A 22,255-nucleotide genomic window follows, 5' to 3' on the forward strand; every position below is an offset into this window, starting at 1 on the left:
AATTGTAAATGTGAATCACTCTCTCAAACGGCATTGGAACCCTAGGAGTACAAATACCAAACCTTATCTAGTGCTGGGCGATCTCACCGCAAATCATTATCACAGTTATTCAATTGTTTTACCTTGATTGTGGTAAATGAACTATTATTTTGTCTTTGCTTGGCAGTCTCTTTCTTTGAGGTATACACTCGTATTTGGTGCTGTGATTGTGCTTTAAGTGTTGAAAAAGATGGGTGGGATAAACTTTGGTTGCTGAAACTTATTTTGTCAGTGTTTACATTTGACTTTTATGTTCAGTGTCATCTTCACTAAAGTCAGATCCTCCAAACACAGGATTGTTGTTTGGTACAAGATGCTTGAGTTGCTCCGTTGAACTCTGTGTTTAGGTTCCCCTCCATCTTGCCTCCATGTGACAGACTGGATGGTCCAGAATCATGTGACTACATTTGCGGTAGTGTGAATTTAAAAGGACAGTGCATGAACAACAGTGGGGGACATGATATCAGAATTACTAAAATAAGGATAAATTGAACTAAAAGAAAAAAAAAATATATATATATATATATATATATATATATATATAATTACTATAATACTATTATACTATAATATAATATATATATTACTCCTAATCTTATAAATGTAGCTGAGGGTTATATCGCAATTCAGTCTTTAGTTACACAGCAACCTAAAAGAGTAAAGTTACAAAACATCAAAAGAAATACAAGAACCAATCCACATGTTTTTTTTTACATTGAATAAGCTTCCAAACTGAATCGTTTCTGTAATTCCATGACAGTTTGAGAAGTTTTTCCTTTAAGACAAATCATTTTTACTTTTCCAAAGAGTGAAGATACTTTGTTAAAAATAATGACAGATCTGTCAGTGTAGGTTTGCACTATTAACTCACCACTGTGATTTCTGTTGGCCGAAAAGCTGTGTGTTTAGCAGCACCTGTTAATAAGCACAGGTTGGACAGACAAAGGAATCTACTCTAACACTGGAAGTGTAAGCAGACACCATGTTCACCTCTGGGGAAAATTCCCGTAAAGAGGCATAATATCCACACCAGCCACTAAACACAGGAGGCTCTGCAAGGGGCTCAGCTACCTGAGTTACAAAACGAAAACCTGGTGCCAAAATGTAGTATTTCTGCTGATGTGGATGACAACTCACTTAGTACTAGACATCCCCTTTCATGTATGTGTGTGTCTGTGTGTAAGAAAAAAACAATAAAATATATGTAAAATAATAATAAATATATATATATATATATGAACAATAAAAAATCCACTGAAACTGCCAAAGCAAACAAGAAACATGACTAGGGTGACCAGATCTGAGATGGTGAAAAGGGGGGGGGGGGGGGTTGATGAGCCCTCGCTGCCATTGTACGCTTAGCTGAACCTATGTGTGCTTTTAGGTCCTTTACACCTTTATTTGCTACACATGGGAAAACATGGGAATTTCTTTTTTAATTCATCCGAGAACTTACATTTACGTTTTGGCATAGCTGCTCGAGATGAGGGTAGGTACATGAGCTTTGCCTGACGTAAACAAGGACTACTGACGTGCAGACTGACCAATTAAATGTCTACAGAGAAGGTTATCGACCAATAACGGTAGCTCTACAGTCAGACCGTCCAATCCGAAGATTCTAGGCTCCTTCACCACGCCCCCTTCTCACTCAAGCAAACCAATCGGAGTAAGGGAGGGCGGGGCTAGTTTGTGAACGAAACGCTTCTCGAAATTCTATGTAAGCTCTAGAAAAACAACATCCCGGACGTTTGTGAAATTTCGCCTGGACATTTTTTTAAGTCTAAAAAAGAGGACATGTCCGGGCAAAAATGGACGTCTGGTCACCCTAAACATGACATCACCAATAAACAATCTTTTGAAATTCATAATGTGAGTGCCTTGAACTGATGGCAGGCAACGACAGATCCTGTAGAAAATGTATATTAAAATATTGAAAATTTATTTTAAAAATCATATCTGCTACAGTTTGTTAACACAAGCAAAAGTAAACACGAAACACAATCTGAAAACCATCACGAGTGGCAGAAACAACTAACTAGAACATGCTGAACAGTAACAAAACAAATCAATCGCAAACCAGTGTAGACGGAAATAAAACACTCTGAGAAGAAACATACACCTACACACACACAAGACCAGATAAAGGAGCACTGAATCCAAGGGGTATATACACACATGAGAACACCTGGAAGAGATAACGAGAGGGCAGGGCAACAAAGGAGGCACGGGTGGAAACACTGATGACAAAGCAGGGCAAGGGAGGAGACTGGAACAAAAAACAACAACAACAAAGAAACAAGGGAACTCGGGCACAGACCAAGCAGGAACACAAAACAGGGCAGAAGTGTGACAATATCATTATTCATATATATATATATATATATATATATTGTCCAGCCCTTGCTTTCATAGAACAATGCACTGGCCATCCCAGAATCCATATCATCATAACATTTGAACATGTTTGGTATTACCAGGAGAAAAACAATCAAAACAACAAAAACAAACAAACCAAAAAAGTTACTTGGCTGTTAATAGAGCTAACTTTAGACTGAACTACAGATGTGTGGAAAATTATTCATTCATTCATTCATTATCTGTAACCACTTGAACCACAGGTTCACGGTGGGTCCAGAACCTACCTGGAATCACTGGGTGCAAGGCTGGAACACACCCTGGAGGGGGCGCCAATCCTTCGCCTGGTGACACACAGTCACACATTCTCTCACAGTTATGGACAACTTTGAATCGCCAATCCACCTATCAGCATGTGTTTTTGACCTTGGGGGGGAAACCGGAACGCCCGGAGGAAACCCATGCAGACACAGGGAGGACACACCAAATTCCTCACAGTCATGCGGAGCAGGTCTCAAACCCATATTGAGAAACCAACCCTTTCGTTTTTGTTTCACTTTTCTCAAATTTGCAAAAGCAAACTTCTTAAAACTTGAGATTAATTGAACTTTATTAGTAAAATTCGGATGAGAAATTTTACTTTGTGTTCTGTTGTCAGAAACTGGCGAGTCGTCTCTGATCACTGGCCACCTGGCCTTTTTCTGGGCCTGGCATTGTTACCACAAACCTCTATTTGCAATGCTAAACAATCTCTTGTGTCAGACAGCAGATAAAGCCTCTGAGCTTATCTTTCTGAATAGAATTGTTCAAAGAAACACAGGTCCACAAGTATTTCATAAGGGGAGCTTTGTCATTTAACCTAAGTGCTGTTCTAGTGGGCTTCGGAACAGTCTACAAATTAGTTGAGACTACAAAAGGTGCTTGATTTAGCAGGAACAAGCTGGGTCTGGGTGCGCTGGGTTAAAGAGAGCAGCTGAATGAGTCGGACACTGTCTGCGTGACTGGAGAAGGACCCTGCAGGCATCGTAGCCTTTAATAACCAGCACCCAGACGCAGGGGTTCAGAGCTCTCTGTGAACTCCTGCTGCTTTCTGCTTATGCTCTACTCCACTGAGAAAAACACAGAGAGAAAGATGAGACAGATCGAGAAAGAAAAGGAATTAATGAATGAGGAAGAAGCCCATTGTAGGTCACAGGGAGTGGATTACAAGAAAAATTAAATACGCAAATACATGTATTTTCAAAAATATGAAAGCAAAGGAATAATATTGTGGTGTATTAGTAAGTAAAAGATCACGAGAATGTGGTTTAGTATAAGGATATTTTGAATAGAAATTTATTTTTCTTTTTATGCATGTGGGGGCTGGGTGTTTGCACTGTTGTGCTGCACTGGACATCAGATCTGTCAACACAAATCAAGTGAAGGGTCTTCAGAGGCATTCGAAGTGCACACCGACACATGCTGATGACAAAAACTCGTGTCTGAGTCCAGCAAATAGGACTGAAGGAACAGAAAAGTTAGAATATAAGTGTAATAAAACTGGTTCTGCACTGTTTAGAAGCCTATCAGGCCAACTAGGCTTAGATTTAGCATGAGCTAACATGCTAAACACCACATCACAGACTGTGTTCCAGCAAATTGAGGTGCAAATCACACATGTTTATATGACAAAGCCTCATATTTGTTAGCACAATGTTGATTAAAGGATCTTTAACTGTTTTGGTCAGTTTCACCTTTGCTTTGATTGAATATTACCCAATTTCTGTGCTAACTTACAACTACTAGGATTGTGTATTTCTTCACCACTCATTTTTAGAGCAGGATATCACCAGTCAGTGAGCGCCCACAGCGCCCCCTCTCTGTGGCTCTCTGAAATGAATACCAGAAGAAATTGACACACCAGACACATATTTTTTAAATGCCACCCTTATTTGGAGATACCGTTTAAAAAATGTTTAATACTGTCGTATACGCCAAACCGTAATTGGATGTCAGCTGATAAATTGGCTTGCCAAAAATATATGTAACTGTAAAATCCCTGCAGATATTGTATCCACATCTACAGTTCTATTATGGGTTGTTGTATCGGTTTCAGTCACAAAATGTTCATAACTGTCAGGCCCTAGTCTACACAGGGACCCTTTAGGTTTACAGGTTTAAAGAGTAAAAGAATTTACCATTAACCATGGGCATCCGCACTGGGTCACTGGACTATGCATTTACTCCCCTCCTCCAAGTGCTGAACTGCTTAATAACACCGAATGGGCAGCTAGACAAAAAGGGGTGTAAAGGCATAGATATAAACAAAAGCACATTATGAGCAGGAATACAAAGGCCTTCTGGTTTCGACGCACACATCAGGCTCAGCACTGGAGAAACAGCACTATGTAAGTTTGGAGGCAGGCAAGAATTCACACGCTTTCCCCCTACTGTTGGGTGTGGTGTGTGCTGTGTGTGGATCAGACACAGCATTACTGCTGGAGTTTTAAACTCTGCAGTCTCACTATCGACCTGCGAATGGTCCATCAACCAAAAAAATATATATATATATATATCCAGCCAACATTATCCTGTGTCCACTTATGAAGGACTAGACTATGGCCAACACAGTTGTGCAACAACAGATGAGCTACTGTCTCTGGCTTAAAAAAGGCCTGTGTGTGTGTGTATGACTGCAGCATGACCAGTGTCAATATCTCATGGTTTAGCACACCCTCTTCTCACATATTATTGCATAAGAAGCCCTTTCAGGGCTTCTTGGGGAAGCAAATATTCCTAATGTCTTCTATTTCCATACCTGCATTTGAGGCTTGACTTACTTTACAATATTGAAAGATATTAACAGATGCTTTAAAAGGTCATATGTGAGTACTGAACTTTTACAGCAGCCAGGAACATTTTATACATTTTTGTAAAGCTATGCATTAAAAGAATCATATGTAAACTCAGTTTCAATGCTAGCCTGTCTTTTTCAAATAAAAGCTTTTAGAAATGTGATGTTTCTATTACGTTGGCTTTCTCCCTTGAGTTTCAGTGTATCTGTGCTCTAAATAGCTTCTGGTCAGACAGAAAACCCTGGCATGGGGCGACTGGGTCACTGAATACTCACGGCCGGTAGCAAAAATCCAAGGCACTCGCAGCGTCCTCCAATAACTTTATCTCGCGGCTGCCCCGAGGGAACACACAATAAAAGCAATGCCAAACACTACAGGGAGGACAACTCTTCACCTATCCTATACTTAAAGCTGAAATAAATAGCATTTGTTCTAGCTGCCGGATACATATCTAAACTTTGCTTGTAATCCATTCACTGCAGTATTAAAAAGGCTTTAATTCAGCCTACAGACCATACCACAAGACATTATATCAACATAAAGTAGATGTACTTCTAGGACCTGGTGCAAGCACATCTTTTTTTTTTTTAATAAAACCCTATATTCATAGGGAAAGTTACACTTATTATAAATGCAAAGCAAACGGCTAAGGACAGATACAAAGTGGGAACAAAGTGCTGTGAATAAATTACCAAATATATGATGGAACAATAACTGAATACATAACACCTGGCACATTGCATAACAGATATATTATGTTTCAGTAGGTTGTTAAGATGTTTAACACAACAAACTATTAGCAACATTTAGGCTTGTGCAATTCTGACTTTTCCTGTTCACAGCGGACTACTTTAAACAGATCTGTGTAACATTTTCTAGTCCTTTTTTTTTGGTACTATTTATATATTTTTAATGTGGGTTTTTTGAAAACGTTTTAGAACGTTTTAATTTTGAAAAACTAATTATAAACAGGGCGGCACGATGGCGCAGCAGGTAGTGTCACACTCACACAGCTCCAGGGACCTGGAGGTTGTGGGTTTAAGTCTCGCTCCGGGTGACTGTCTTTGAGGAGTTTGGTGTGTTCTCCCTGTGTCCGCGTGGGTTTCCTCTGGGTGACTGTCTGTGAGGAGTTTGGTGTATTCTCCCTGCATGGGTTTCCTCCGGGTGCTCCGGTTTCCTCCCATGGTCCAAAGAACACACATTAATAAGTGGATTGGCGACTCCATAGGTGTAAGTCTGTGATATGTGAGTGTGTGTCGCCCTGTGAAGGACTGGCGCCCCCTCCAGGGTGTGTTCCTGCCTTGCGCCCAGTTTTTCCGGGTAGACTCCGGACCCACCCAATGAATGAATGACTAATTATAAACAACTACAATAATAATATCAATAGTAGGATTCTCTGCAATAATACAAACATACAAGCCTTTGTGCTTCATGTTTTATAGCTGCTCTGATGAAAATATAATTTTATTTTCGAGTAAAGATGCATGTAAATGTATTTTGTTTCAGGGAATTGAAATGCTAATTGTTAGATCTAACAAATGTATTAAAATAAAGGGTGATTACATAGGAAAATAAAAATACAATACGTGCTTCAAATGTGCTTTACTGTAGTCCTGTTTGGAGAACACATACTACACCTCTTGTATATTATAATTTGAATCCGTGTCACTGGATATATTGGCAGTGGAAGATTGTGTACGGACAATCATATGAAATAAGCTTAGCACCACTGTTCATCTATTAATGTTTTTTATGATACCACTGTGATCAGAGGTCTTTTTAGCTAATGTCAGCTAGATAGAGTTTTGTTTTTAGTTTTAGCTTACATCAGCTACTTACAACTACATTACCTCATACTCCTTAATCCCAGGGTTCTCAAATACACAGGAACAGCACTATACACAACTAGTATCAACACAAACTCAAAGATATTTAATAGGTCACACTTGTCTCCTTTTAGCGGTGTCTTACTGGCAAGGCCCAATGTTTGCTTTCCATGAATCCCTTTTGATTTCTGATTCAGAAATGCTCTTCTAATGTACAGTAGCTTTTTATGTGGCTGCTGTCTGATGCTGACGACACTGCCCATGTTTTACAGACTCTTCATCCTTACCACTGAGGAAAAGACTGTGACAGGAGGGGTGGGGTGAAAAGAAAGAAGAGAGGGCTTCAGAGAAAAAACAATGATTGTGGGAGGCAGAAACCAAGTTAGGCAGACTGAGAAAGAGAAAGGGAAGGTGGCGTAAAGACAGAGAGAACGTCCTGTGGTGGTTAAAGTGTGTTTGAAGCTTGCTGTATATCCCAGCTGTTGGGATGTCTCACACACAGAAGGCTTTGTTCGTGATTCTTTCCTCTACAAAGCTGCTTCTGTGCATCAGGACTTGGGGGGGGGGGGGGGGGCACGCTATCTATGTGTGTGTGTGTGTGTATGTGTGTGTGGTCATCATTTGAGAGGTGAGTGCACTGGTAATAGCTTTGAAACTCTTACTTGAAAAGCATGTTGCTTAAAGACCTCCAACACTGTTAATTCTGTTAAGTCTCTGTCAGCACCAGCCATTATCATCTGTAGAGTTAAAGCAAATTAAAAGCACAGACTCCTGTACTTATTTAGGATAAATATGTTAAATGTTTTATATACATTTTAATGTATTTTAAAAGGATGTTGGAATAGTCAATGTTTAGATTCACAATATTCACAACATATTATTCTTTGTGAAACTAAGACCCTGAGACTGAAGGCAGCTTTTTATTCGGCAGTGTTCCATTCCACATTAAATGTTGCAGCAGGCGCCCACGTGTACCTACCACACCATTTTAGATAGATATGGAATCTGATTTTATTGTGCGGTCTATGCGGGGTATTATATTTTGCTCAGCTCTGGGAGTCCACTGGTGAGGCATCGCTGTGATAAATATTTTTGTGCTCATTTAATCCCTAGGACAATAAAAGAGAAACACACAACTCACACTGTGGGGTCATATCTAACTAATATGACTTAAAGTTATAATAATTTATGAAAAAAGAAGGATATAATAGATGATAAATCTGGCCGTGTGATACGAGTTATGGTTATGAGGATAAATGAATAAACATCTTTGTTCCTTTGGAGTTAATTGGATTTAGTGCAGTGCAGTACGTAAAACACTCAATGATGTTATAAACCGTTTTTATTGTATTTTTAATATGCCGTGCTGGTCCTTATTTTTCAGTTTCAGCTTATCAAATTTCAGAAAAATAAAGTATTACAATGCATTTTTAACATTATTTCTTGTTATTCATTTGCCTTATCACTGACCCCTAATGGATTAAGTGACTAATATGAACAGAGATATGAAAAAAAAAAGTAACAATGTTTATTTCAGGTGGTTTCAGGTTCACTTTAAGTGGCAACATTTATGAAGTTCAGAGGTAAATAAATGTGTACCTCGTTTATCATTTATTCATTATCTGTAAGCGCTTATCCAGTTCAGGGTCGCGGTGAGTCCAGAGCCTACCTGGAATCATTGGGCACAAGGCAGGAATACACCCTGGAGGGGGCGCCAGTCCTTCACAGGGCAACACAGACACACACACATTCACTCACACACACGGACACTTTTTGAGTCGCCAAACCACCTACCAACGTGTGTTTTTGGACTGTGGGAGGAAACCAGAGCATCCGGAGGAAACCCACGTGGACACAGGGAGAACACACCAACTCCTCACAGACATTCACCCGGAGCGGGAATCAAACCCACAACCTCCAGGCCCCTGGAGCTGTGTGACTGCGACATTACCTGCTGCACCACCGTGCCGCCCCTCGTTTATCATTTAGTTCATTTTAATCTATGATATTGCATTCCATTCTATAAGTGTATATTCTAGGCTATACAGAGTTTGTGCGTTATCATTTTAGCTTACATTGTACCCACAAGTGGGTAGTATGAATAATGTCTCTATGATTTATTGCAATCATCACCATCTACAGCTGCACTGCTAAGTGTAAATGCTAGTGTTTGTCAGTGAAGGAGCAGTCTTTCTTATTAAATCTGAATAAAACGCAAATGTACACCTCTGAGCAGACATTTTTTTTTTGTTCGTTTTGTGTGTTTTTTTTTTATCATTCTGTCTTCTATCAATATTTTGCCATGTTTGTGGATTGTGAGGGGAAAGTGTGCTCTGGTTATCACTCTAACCACCATGGACATCCAGCTGAACTCTGGGCCACGTCAACCTGCCTCAGGTGTTGTGATGTTTTGGATGGCTTCTCTAATAATGGAGAAATGCAACAGCTGGTGGAATGAAGGCACTGTCAACAAAAGATTAACACAGTGGCCTTCTTAAGTATTTTTCAGGTGTATAAATATTTACACTGGATATAATTTAACTCAATAAACATTTATTTACAGAGTGATTATTTTACTTAATGGAGTTTTCCCCATTTCCTGGAACTGACAGAACCCCTACAGATCAGCCACAAGACTACATCCACTGACAGGTGAAAAGAATAATGTTGATTATCTCATTACACTGCCACCTGTCAAGGAGTGGGATACATCTGGCAGCAAGTGAATATTCAGTTCTTGAATTTGATATGTTGGAAGCAGGAAAGATTAGCAAGCATAAGGATCAGAATGACACTGACAAGTACCAAACCATGAAAGCAAACCAAATCAGCAGATTGTGTCATGTGTTCCCTGGTCAGCATAGGTTATTACCTTTCAAGCTGGTCCAAAAAAGGTCAACTGGTGATCAAAAAAAGAAGGATCATGAGTGCTTAACTCATTGTAATCCCTATGTGGTTTTAATCTTGTTGCAGATTGAATACAATTAAAAAACTAAGATTATGTTGATGGTTAAGTGGTCAATATTTCCAGCAAGCATCTCGCATCTGTAAGGCACACTGAGGGAACGGGTTTTGCCTCCTGCTGTTTCTAATACAGCAAGTCCAGAAAAAAAATGTACTAAACTATAAATAATTTAAACCATGCATTGCAGTCAGAACCAGAGTAGCTATAGGGCAGATTTCTAAGTCTGTTTCTTAGTTCTCCACTGAGTTTACCAACACTATATGGACAAAAGTTTGTGGACTTTTGCTCATCCAGCATCTGAGAAATGAATGTGTTCACTGGTGGTTTGTCCAATTTTCATCATAATAGAGGCCACTACTTTAGTGGGAAAACTTTAAACTAATTGTTAACATTTTTGTGAGGATTTGATGGCAAACAACGAGAGCATCAGTTAAGTCAGTCATTGATGAAGGTTGATTATCTCATCACAAACTGTATGCAGAGCTGCACTCCCCAAGGAAGAACTAGTACGTATAATTAACTAATTATTAGTGTTAGTTACAAACCTTTGAGCATATAATATACTTTATGGATAGTATCTAAACTGAAGAATAATGTGTGTTTGTAATTAACTCATTCAAGTGTAAATATTTATGAAAATTAAATGAAAAAAGCAGAATCTATTTTTTCTTTCCTACGCTACGACAGCACTTTTTGGAAGTCTCGGGTTTCACAAAGAGTCTCCCAATGATTTTCTGCCCTCCCCCTTCAAGAGGGAGCAAAATGACTCTATAACTTGAGAAACTACAAAAGAAAACCTGATATTTATACAAACACGCGTATAACCGTTACTACTCCCCTTTTAAACCAAAACATTTCTCTTCTAACGGCAGCGCGCTCGTTTTATTACTCGGGAAACACACAAAGCCAACATTTCCCAAATGCCTGGGCAAAAGGGCAGTTTTTGTCCTTAAAACGACCCTCCAGACTTTATTTGTGGAAAGAGGGAATCCCAAACTGACATTTAAGTGTGAGTTAGCTGGCGGTTTGCTAGCACACCTCGTTAGCGGGCGGTAAATCGAAGCGCAGGGATTCCTCACTGTCGGCGTTCACCGTGCAGATGTGAAATTGCGAACCGTTCCCTTCCCCCTCCCCGGTTACATTTCACTACTTACTCGATGCAGCCCAAGAAGGGCGAGAAAACAGCGACAAAAACCCTGGTTTCTCGTCTCAAATCAAGCTGCACACAAGTTACTTATCTACCAAGGACATTGGCTGCGAGGAGTATAAAACCGTTAAATGCGAAAAAGCTTAATGTAAATGGCAATGGCACTAAAACCACCACTGCATTTCTCTCACACCGTGAGGTCACCGTTGCTAGAACACTAACCTGTAACTTAATCTAAAAACAAAGAAAAACATTAACGTACATTTCCCTCAGTTAAAAATTCCAAGACAAAACGTAGCAGATAACACAACAGAGATCTCTAAATATTTTAAGTTACTGTTAAATCAATCTTTCGTCTGAAAGATATGTGGTGTTCCTTACTATTCCTTACATATTTCTATGGAAATTTTTTTTTTTTTTTTTTTATCAATACTAGACTGCAGATGTGTCTTTTGAAATGAATACGTTGTGACTATACTTAAGAAACGTGTCCGTTTGTACACTGAGAACACATAAAACTGTTGTGTGTTTTGCAATGTACCCTTCGCTGTGTATTCATATAGGCAGAGCTAACTAGCTAATATGTGGGATGCATACATAATTCAGCGTTAACCCACACCTGTCACCCACTCACTAACACTCCTCATCTAGCGGTGGCCGGTCAGTATTGTCTTACACGAGGCAGTGCAGTCTGTAAAATACAGATATAAAAGCACGCGATATTGATTACGTTTAACGTTACGCTCTCTAAGGTTCGAAAGGGTAAGTTACAACATATCACTGAAAAAAAAGACAGGCTGTCAAATGTGCTACAAAGAGCAGAAAGCTGTCAAACGGGCTGTGGAGCTGTATGTGCTCAAGAAAATCAGTTTAAGGGAAAAAATGTTCTACCTCTACTTCAGAAGTTGTGTCGATTCTTATTTTTCCATCGCTCTCCGCACTGTGTTGCTATCCCCGTATTCCTCTCAGTTCAGTTCCTCCACGTTACGGAGTTACCATCGCTGGATAAGAGCTGTGGATCCCGTTAGAGATGCGCTCCCAGAACTGGAGAACAGGATTCCGTAAGAAAAAAAAACAGTAAAAAGGGCTCCACAGAAATCAACAAATAACATGCGCCAAAAACGACCAGTTTCTCACTCGCAGCGGCGCTCAGGCTGACGTAAAGACCTGTCTTTCTCCATGTGAAATGGCTGTATAATGAGTTACTATAAGGCTGCAGTGCTCTTGGTTGTGATCCATGTGAATCCACCTCTGTCCGCCAGCTTTGGTACAAACCGCTTTCTATTGTTGGACCTGCCCCACGCCGCACTAAACTCCGCACTACACCCGCACTAACCGAGCTCCTCGGCTGATTGGTCGGTTCCACAAAAACCACACCCACTATTGGGCCCTGATTCTCAGTGTGAGGAGTGAATGAGTAAGAAAGGCTGAATGTCAAAAAGGCTCCCTACCCCCTTTGTAGTGCACTACCGTTGCCCCCTCATGTAGGGCTGACCGATTTGTGAATATTTTTCTCACTGGGATGTTTTTTTTTTCTGTCAATAAAACCAGCATACAATTTATTTGGACTTGAGGCTTGAATAATGAACGTAGTACTGACACATCACAACCTGTATTATTATGCTAAATGTACATACTTAAACCTTGTTAGGACAATGTTGATTAATTAATTAATTCATACATTTTCAGGGTCGCAGTGCATCCAGAGCCTACCTGGAATCACTGTACACAAAGAATGAACACACCGTGGATGGGTCGGCATCACAGGGCACCACACACTCACTCAGTCACTCACAGACACACACCTTTGCATAGCCAGTCCACCTACCAGCATAAATGTTTGTACTGTGGGAGGAAGCACCCAGAGGAAACCCACACAGACATGGGGAGAACATGGACAGTGACTCGAGGAGGTGATTGAACTCACAACCCTGGAGTTGTGTGGCAGTGACTTTAACTGTAGCTGCACTCTTTATAAAGTAGTAATAAGCGAGTCTAATTTTAAAAAGCCAGCTTTTTGAAATGTCATCAAATGTTAAGGGATATAATATTGTAACATCTCCATTTAATTGCCTTTTTCACTAGAAAGTGCATCACAATGAGGACGTAAAATGAATTCAAATTTCTGTTTCATGGTGACTTTAAAACTACACACCAGACACAACACAATTGATTTTTAAATTCCCTGCTTGTATCAGCCAATTTCTCAGGGAAAATATGGACAAATGTGATAAAATGTTTTCTTCAATTCATGAATATCTCCTATAACCAAAAAAAAAAAAAAAAAAATGGGACCCTAACACAACCGGTTGTGTCACTGTGCCGCCCATATTCTAATATCTTAAAGGGAAATTCTACTACTGTGTTGTTATTTGCTCAAAGCACCAATAACTCCCCATAAATAAAATTTGATAAAATAATCTCCAAGAATTTGCATAATATAATCCAATAAATCCATGGACTTTTTTAAATTTCAGTCATATAACCACAAACACGGGCCACATATGTAACTTTTTTTTACTACAAGCTGTGTTGAGTGGTTTTGTTCTGGAAATGTGCCTGTATGAAATTTCTATGATAATAACAGTGAATTGCATGTAACTGAAATTAAACAAACAAACACACACACAAATAAATAAATGCTGCAATTCACTATCTAAAATTTAGTGCACTACATTGGTGTAGAATATCATAATAAATATAATATGAAATAAGCCTAATTATTTTTCTCTCCGACTTTTAACCGCAAACCTTTAAGAGTCCAACCCCCAGGTCCCAGAAGGTCCATAAGTAAAATAATATAAATATAGTTCACAAATACATTATTAAAATTGGTAGCGTAAATATATAATATTGAATGAGAACGATTAACGAAATACGTGTTTGAAAAAGACTGGTGTCCGTCTAAATCCGCATTTATTGATTTTATCTCGGAAATTCTGTAAGTGTAAGAGTAAGGACCTTCTGACGAAAAGCAACAACATCGAAAATGGCGGCTGTGCTCGGATCCCTCGTTGCGTACGGCAGTGATTCCGATTCGGAAAATGAGTCCGAGTCCAAGATAAGTTCGGAAAAAGTAGACCCCGACGCAGTCGCCCACCTTCAGCCGTTAAAATCAGGGAGAACTGCGTCTTTGGCTGTTCTTAACTCCGCTCCTGAGGTCGCCGTGAAGGTAAGCCGGCTAGTACGCTAAAGTTAGCCAGGTTCGCTAACTGAGCCCAGTTTATTGGCGGTAACATTAGATTTTGACCGTGTTTTATTCATTACGGTCTTAAAGCATTTCGGAGACTATACAGGTGTAGAAAATGTAGTTACAGTGGCTTCGGCTTTATGAGGCTAGACAGAATAACGGTAGTATGTTAACTAGGTAACAGCTAGCAGGCTTCATTTAATGTTGAGTTAATTATCACTACATAAGTTCTTGAGAAAAATTAACGTCACACAGATCAAAAAAGTAGCACTCCAATGTTCATTAGTCATAGTCTGTTTTATCAACTCCGTTGACCTTATACATGCACTTTTTAGTTTGACAATGACAGTGAGTCCATAGGTTGCTCTGCATACTTTGTTAGCTAGACCTCTATGAAGCTTTCTTTAAAGGTCAATATAACCACAGTGCAAGTACTAGTTGGCTGGTGGGTTAATGACAGCACTGCACTAACACCGACCTGGTGCTACTGGAGTTTTTAAACGCCTCAGTGTCACTGCTGGACTAAGCATAATCTACCAATCTGCAATATCCAATCATGAGGACAAGAGAATCACCAAGACCAGGAGTGTCAAACCAGATCCATGGAGGGTCAGTGTGGGTGCAGGTATCTTTTCCAGTCAAAGAGCAGCTACACCTCATTCCACCTGTTTTTTTTTTCATCAATGGATCTAATCAATAGATATTGACTTTCAGTAGTGTGGGGCTTCTGCTTGGTTGAAAGGAAATTACGCACCCACCAATGGAATTGGTTTGACACCCCTGACCAAGACAAACTGTGCATCAACAGGTGAGCCTCTGTCTCTGACTTTGCATCTACAAAGTGGACCAACATACGTTTGTCTAGTCGACAGGACAGTGTGTGGGCACATAGTTTTAAAAACTCCAGGAGCACTACTGTGTCAGATCCACTCCTACGGGCAGAACACACCACCACAACATCAGTTCCACTGCAGCACTGAAAATGATACACAGCTCAGATCACACAGTCTTCTTGGTGTTGGTGGTGGTGGCCCTCTGGGGGTTTCTAACCATCAAAAAACAGAGTAAGAAATGGCAAACAAATAATGCAGAGAAACAGATGGATGCACCTTTATGGTCAGTAGAGCTAATAAAATAGACAGTGAGTGTAATAATAGTGTCTGACTTTTTCTGGCAAAGCAGAGTAGAGATTAAAGGGACCATTCTCATTAGATTTCTAATGTTTTTAAGGGATATTTATTATTATTTTTAAAGAATACCACATTTTGATTGTAGACATTAAGCTTTAAAAATAAGCCATGTTCTAATGACATCAGAAAAACAAAACATTTAACACCAGTGTGACTGCAGGATAAGAATGATCCACCACCTTAGTAATACATGCTTAGGTGTAGTTGGTGTCTGCATCATGGATATACAAGGTTATAGGTGCTATCTGATCATCAAATAAACTTCAAAAACCTATCTATTTGAATCAAATTGGGGTATTTGGAAATATCTCCTGCTTTAAATGACTTGGCTATAACGATGTCTTTGCTTTCATATGCTGTGCATGGATCTATAAATGTGTAAATAGTTTGTGCATCTGTCTTCATTTATCCCCTTCAGCTGTTTGCGTGCAGTCTAAAAGCATTGCAAGTGAATGCAACTGTTTCCTTAAATTTATGACATGAGAAGCGCTGGCTATCCGGATTCTCATTTTTGTGACTGCCTTAGGTTCAAAGTTGAAATGATCAGCCATGGCTTTGACTGATTAGCTCGATCATGGACATGTTAACAAGATAAAAAAAAATTGATTTGGTTTTCACTGGACAGGGTGTTTAAGGGGCAGGCGGCTGATAAATTGAAGCATTAGCTAACAGTTTTAATTGTGGAACTACAGACCCTAACCCAGGCCAGTGAGCATGCCAACCATCAGTTCCCTCTTTTTTTGTAAATCTAAGCTTAGCAGTTTTATCCTGGGCTTTAGTGTTTCTGAAGTGGGCCTCATTTCTGAAACTATTAAAAAAGTGCTGCATTTAACTAATAAATAAACTCAATATTGCTGTTGCTTTATTCCAGGAAGATGTTGAGACGGGTGCACACCTGGATCCCTCGCTCAAAGAAGTTAACTACAACCCTACCTATGAAACTATGTTTGCACCTGAGGTTAGCCCTTATGCTTAAGATTCGTTGAATGTGCCTCTAATATGGTCAGTATTATATGATGAGATGTTCACGTTTTAGTATGTCAGTGTTTCATTTAATTCTCCTAATATTCTGCTGTAGTTTGGACCAGTGAATCCCTTCAAAACTCAGCAAATGGCTGCTCCCAGGAACATGCTCTCTGGATATGCTGAACCCGCACATGTTAATGACTTCATGTTTGAACAACAAAGGAGAACGTTTTCAACTTTTGGTGAGATTGCATAATATGTTAAAATCATTTCACAGAACACACACGAAACAAACAGTACATAGTTTCAAACTGCTTTGTACAGTTGACATTGAATGAATAAAGAAAACAAAACAAGGGACTATTTGAACTGCTGCAGCAGGAGTTTAGAACACAGACTTTTTTTTCTTAGGGCAAGAGTCAGGTTACATCAGAATGCTAACATTTATCACACTCTTTATGAAATGCTCATATTCAACTCTCCATTGTAGAGCGTGCAATCCTGAAATTTGTAATATGTTCCACAGGTTATGCATTAGACCCCTCTGTGGATAACAGTCAGCTGTCTTCAAGCAGCTATATTGGAGCAGTGGACGAGGCAGAGAAAAATAAAGGTAACAGTCATGACATTGTACGACTCTTTTTGTTGAGTATGGTAATTGAGGTTTCCGGAGTCACCAAAGACATCAAAGGTCCAAGCAGCTGTAAGCATCAGCTTTTTTGGCTCCCCCCAGGGCTGACTGTTTTTGAGACTGGTACAAAAAAGGCAGAGAAGAGAAGGAAGGTGAAAGGAGGAGAGGCATCGGAGATTGATGGCTTCCTGGGACCTTGGGCCAAATATCAGGATGAAAAGGATGTTGCTAAACCTTCTGAGGTCAGTTGTAGTATTTTTCTAAATAAGCTTTGAGCATGACTGTAGAAACATACTTTGTCATTTTTTATTGTTTGCTTATGTCAATACCCCTTACATTACCATGGGAAGAAATATTGTAACAACTGTGTAAATACTGTAGCTTTACTTTGTGAACAGCTCGCAGTGCTATATATCAATATTTTGATTGGTAGGAGGAGCAGAAGGAGTTGGATGAAATCATAGCAAAGAGGCAGAAGAAAGGACGGAACGAGGAAGAGGCTCCATCAGAGGAGAAGACCATCCTACACGGTAAGATTTGTGGTAGCTTTTTTAATGCTAAATGATTATTTTGAGTGTGAGGGGAGCATAATGAATTGCTTGTCTGTGTTAAATATATCTGGGACTACCAGTGAGCCTTTTTACTTTTCTGTTTATAATAATAATATTACATTTTTTTGTGTGTGATTGTGTTAATACAGTTAAAGATGCCTACGACTACCAGGGCCGTTCTTACCTCCACGTTCCTCAGGATGTGGGGATTAACTTGCGCTCATCAGACATACCAGAGAAATGCTATCTGCCCAAAAAGCAGCTGCATGTCTGGACAGGGCACACAAAGGTGAGCATGGTGTGCACCAGTTAGTGAAAACATTAAAATGACCTTAGTTTCTGCACACCCGTTCATGCGTACAGAAATATCTGATAATAACATGAGCACACAACAGTCACAGAATTTTATGATATTTATCAGTTTCAACTTTGGCATCTCTGTGCAACCAAACTCAAGCCAGGTATGAGTGGGTGTAAAGCTGAGTGTAACCTGCCAGAAATATCCTGCCAGCAGCATCCTGTTGGCACCAATCTGTGACCCCTGATGAAGGACTGGAGAACGACTTATACAAACTGTGCTGCCACAGATGAGTTACTGTCTCTGGCTTTGCATCTGCATAAGGTTTGTTTAGTAGGATGTATAGTGAGAAAACACCGTTTTTAAAGACTGAAGCAGCCAGGAAGCTTACCCCTATAGACTAAATAGTTTTTGGTTTAGAAACTGTTTTCTTTCCAGCAGTAACGCAGGTCATTTTAATGTTATGGTTGATATGGTATGTGCACATGTATATGTTGTCACTCTTTGGATAAAACCTTGTATATATTTTGAATCAGCTGTTCTTTCCACTGTGACAAAATTTCCTGATTTTGCACAAAGACTTTTATGTTGATGAGCCTGAATATGAATGTAGTGGGAGAGCACTGTTTTTATTGCTGCAGAGCCTGAAGGTGGGTTGAGTGGACCGAATTTCTGAATCTCAATATTAGATACCGAATACCCACCCAACGAACAAATATCTGAATACCCGAATACTCAGGGCCACTCCTGTTTTTCAGAAAATCAGCACTTAGCACCAACTTTAAAATTAAGGCTGCACTGCGGTTCCCAGCATGGCTCCATTCGCTGAGTCGTTCGCTAACTCGGTGCCACTAAGGGCGCAGTGTGCACACAGATAAACCAGAGCTTCATGGAGGTGTTCTAATTTGAGGTGTAAAGCTGACAAAATGAACTGTAGCTTTGCCATGATTCATTGTAAGTAGGTTGCTGTAGCGTTTTAGGCTTTGTTCCAGACTTTTATGTTGACGATGCTGAATACATGTGGAGTGGAGAGTTGCCTTTATCAATAGCTACATTCATCCAAAAAAAACGAATATCGGAATCTCAAAATTATAAACCGAATTCCTGCCCAATGAATAAATAGCTGAATATTCAGAGCCATCCCTAGCTCCTAGTGAGCTGGGCAATGTATTTTCATTGTCGTACCTGGAAAACAGTGAGCAGAAAATACTAAGAAACAGTATTTTTACTTTTAGGGGTATGTTTAATTGTCGCAAACACCTGCGAATGTTTTAGAAATAAAAAAAAAATAAAATTTGTGGAAATACAAGTCCAGATGTGTTGGTTCTACCAATAAATAACTGGAATCTCTCATGTCTATTTGGTCTTGTTGCGCCTAATTATATAGTTGTAATATAGCACTGTTTTCAGTTATGAAAAGTTGATATTTAGCTATGAATTTGTTCCAGCTTTTATATTTTAAAATTGGTTTATTGTCCCAACCCTTCTGATACAGTAGTAAATAATCAGGCCCATCTCATTTGAATTAACCTGTAATCTCATCCTGTAATTTTATTTTCAATAATTTACTGTAATTGTTTTAGATGGATAACAGTGATATTGTGGTTGAAAAGTTGATTTAAATGGGTCTGTATATTCATTACACACAGCATGCCTGATTGATTTTTCAGGATTTTAAACAACTGTCATTTGTCAGAGCACTCTCAGAACATCTGTTCCTGCCGTTGATGGATTTGATTTATACACAGTGAAAATCCCCGTGATTAGTAGGATGCTAATGTGGTTGATATATTACTTATGTAGTTGATTTGTGAATAACAGCACTTGCAGTCCTTGACTGATGTATTGGACGGGATACTGAATGAAATGAACTTTGAGCAGACGGACATCTGGACAATATCCTCTAGCATCAGGTCTGATAGGATGCGTAGTTGTTCACCTTGGCATAATCATAGAAATACATAGAAAATTTATAACGGTTGCTTTTGGGTGACTGGGCACAATAAAAATGATTAGAGTATAAGTTGTAGCTCTGAAAGGCCTAAAAAACATTGGTGAAAAAGAGAATGAAATGTAGCACAGACTTTAGGGCATTTTGAGATATCAGCACTGCAACTTTGCTTCATCTGTCAACAAATTTGAGTGAATGTGTGAGAGCCACAGTATTCATTCTGCTTTCTCTCTCTGCTTATGCTCTGGAACAGTGGAGGTGAATGTCTCGCTCCCTCACAATCTGTCTTGCGCCTTCACGCTCACATTTGTAATTAGTTTGGCATCAGACCACTGGCCCGTGTTTATTAAGTGTCTGAAGGTATTGATTTGAGATTAGTTCACCCTTCCCTTTTAAGCATTCATTAGAGATGAGATTTTTTTGGGGTAAAACTTAGTGTTTGTGCAAAGACTCAATGTGAATGCTCTAAAGAGACCTTTTTTTACAACCCCAGGTTAAATTATACCATTGTTCAGTGTTACATCACATAACAAGAGGAACATTTGTCAGTATTATGACTTGTCCTGATACTGATATGTTGTATTCATATAATACCTGATAAATATTGGCCACAGTCATTCATTCAGTCATTGAAATCATGCCTACATCATTCTGAAGATTGCCTGGCCAGCTCTCTGGTCTCTCTCTCTCTCTCTCTCTCTCTGGTCTCTCTCTCTCTCTCTCTCTCTCTCTGGTCTCTCTCTCTCTCTCTCTCTCTCTCTCTCTCTCTCTCTCTCTGGTCTCTCTCTCTCTCTCTCTCTCTCTGGTCTCTCTCTCTCTCTCTCTCTGGTCTCTCTGGTCTTTCTCTCTCTCTGGTGTCTCTCTCTCTCTCTCTCTGGTCTCTCTCTCTCTCTCTCTGGTCTCTCTCTCTCTCTATTTTGTATGATAGTGGTATCATACCACGTAAATAGCTCTTGAAGTAGGCAGAGTTTAATTGCACATAAAATGTCTCCTCTGATGTTCTCAGGGTGTCAGTGGTATTCGGCTGTTTCCTGTGTCTGGTCACCTGCTGCTCTCCTGTTCTATGGACTGTAAGATCAAGGTATGTTTTGTTTCTCTGCATAATACCAAATACAAAGCAAAAGCTCACGGATGAATCAAATGCACTTGTGTGAAAAGTAAAATGTTTTGTTTCATTCAGTAGCCATTTTTTTGTGGGTGGTGAGAGGAAAATTGTCACACATAGTTTTTCTGCTAAAAGTGTCCATACTTGTTTGTTTTTCAGTTATATTTATTATTATAACAGTGAACGTGTCCACTTCATCATATTATGTCACTAAATGCCTGTGCCTAATGTGCTGTTACATTTGCAGTGGCATTTTTGAGGACACACTAATACTGGAGTAGTTCAGTCTAATTAATGGATACTTTCACACAATTCTGCAAATATAGTGCTTTATCTGTAACTATGAGCACATAACATATTTCATTTTGCCTTGTTTTGTCTATTTTGGGTAATACTAATTTTCAAGGCCACTTGAGACATCTTAAACACTTATATTATAACAGCTTTATATGAGCCATTGGGCCGAGGGACCTGGAAGTAGGGCATAAGATAAGAAATGTGTTGTAAATAATACACAAACTAGTTCTCTTTGATAGGTATTAATGGGCTTACATTAAGCAGTCTCATACAATTACCGCACAAGATCATAGAGTTCACTTTATTAGACACGCTTACCTTTTTTCCACACCTTGCAGATTTATAATCACAGTAGTTCACCTGCTGCTATTCACTTTGTGCTATTCCTTTAATAGAAGTCTTGAAAAACTATTGTGTTTGATCCACTTGTACTGGTGCAGTATACACTACCACAATGTAAGTGTCACTGCAGTGCTAAGAATGATCCACCACCCAATGTCTGCTCTGTGGTGATTGTAGTGTTGGGGTCCTGGCTATTAAAGAACATGGTGAAAGGGAGCTAACAAAGTATGTAGAGCAACAGAGGAACTACAGTCTGTAAATGTAGAGCTACAAAGTACACCTATATGGTCAGCAGAGCAGATTAAATGCACAAGGAGGGCACAAACAGGGTAATTTAAGGTTTGGGCTGAGTGAAATAAAAGCATTGCATGCAGGAAGTAAAATAATGCATATATTCGTATTCCATGCTTTCACTGGTTTTAAAGCCTTCTATTTTCTCTTGTAGCTGTGGGAAGTCTACAATGACAGGAGATGTTTACGGACATTTATTGGTAAGATCAGCCTTTTTACTTACTACTTACAACACCGAATATTTGTCTTGTGGTGAATTGGAGACATGAATTGGATC

At 39.4% G+C, this 22,255-nt stretch overlaps 2 protein-coding genes across 4 annotated transcripts in view; one reads left to right on the top strand and one right to left on the bottom strand.

The window, feature by feature from the left end:
• Positions 1 to 12,526, bottom strand: part of wasf1 (WASP family member 1) — a 111,490-nt gene extending 98,964 nt beyond the window's left edge. For all 3 annotated transcript variants that reach the window (XM_066676632.1, XM_066676631.1, XM_066676630.1), the window contains exon 1: positions 12,058 to 12,526. The gene's annotated coding sequence lies outside the window, so the exon portion shown is untranslated. The remainder of the gene's footprint in view (positions 1 to 12,057) is intronic.
• Positions 12,527 to 14,125: 1,599 nt separating this feature from the next.
• Positions 14,126 to 22,255, top strand: part of cdc40 (cell division cycle 40 homolog (S. cerevisiae)) — a 29,162-nt gene continuing 21,032 nt past the window's right edge. The window contains exons 1-9 of the mRNA XM_066677104.1: positions 14,126 to 14,338; positions 16,418 to 16,504; positions 16,625 to 16,754; positions 17,039 to 17,125; positions 17,246 to 17,385; positions 17,577 to 17,673; positions 17,844 to 17,983; positions 20,950 to 21,024; positions 22,133 to 22,178. Of these exons, the coding sequence (XP_066533201.1) occupies positions 14,156 to 14,338; positions 16,418 to 16,504; positions 16,625 to 16,754; positions 17,039 to 17,125; positions 17,246 to 17,385; positions 17,577 to 17,673; positions 17,844 to 17,983; positions 20,950 to 21,024; positions 22,133 to 22,178 (985 nt within the window). The 5' untranslated portion in view covers positions 14,126 to 14,155. The remainder of the gene's footprint in view (positions 14,339 to 16,417; positions 16,505 to 16,624; positions 16,755 to 17,038; positions 17,126 to 17,245; positions 17,386 to 17,576; positions 17,674 to 17,843; positions 17,984 to 20,949; positions 21,025 to 22,132; positions 22,179 to 22,255) is intronic.

Source organism: Hoplias malabaricus, chromosome 7, assembly GCF_029633855.1.
Source record: "Hoplias malabaricus isolate fHopMal1 chromosome 7, fHopMal1.hap1, whole genome shotgun sequence".
Lineage (NCBI taxonomy): Eukaryota > Metazoa > Chordata > Actinopteri > Characiformes > Erythrinidae > Hoplias > Hoplias malabaricus.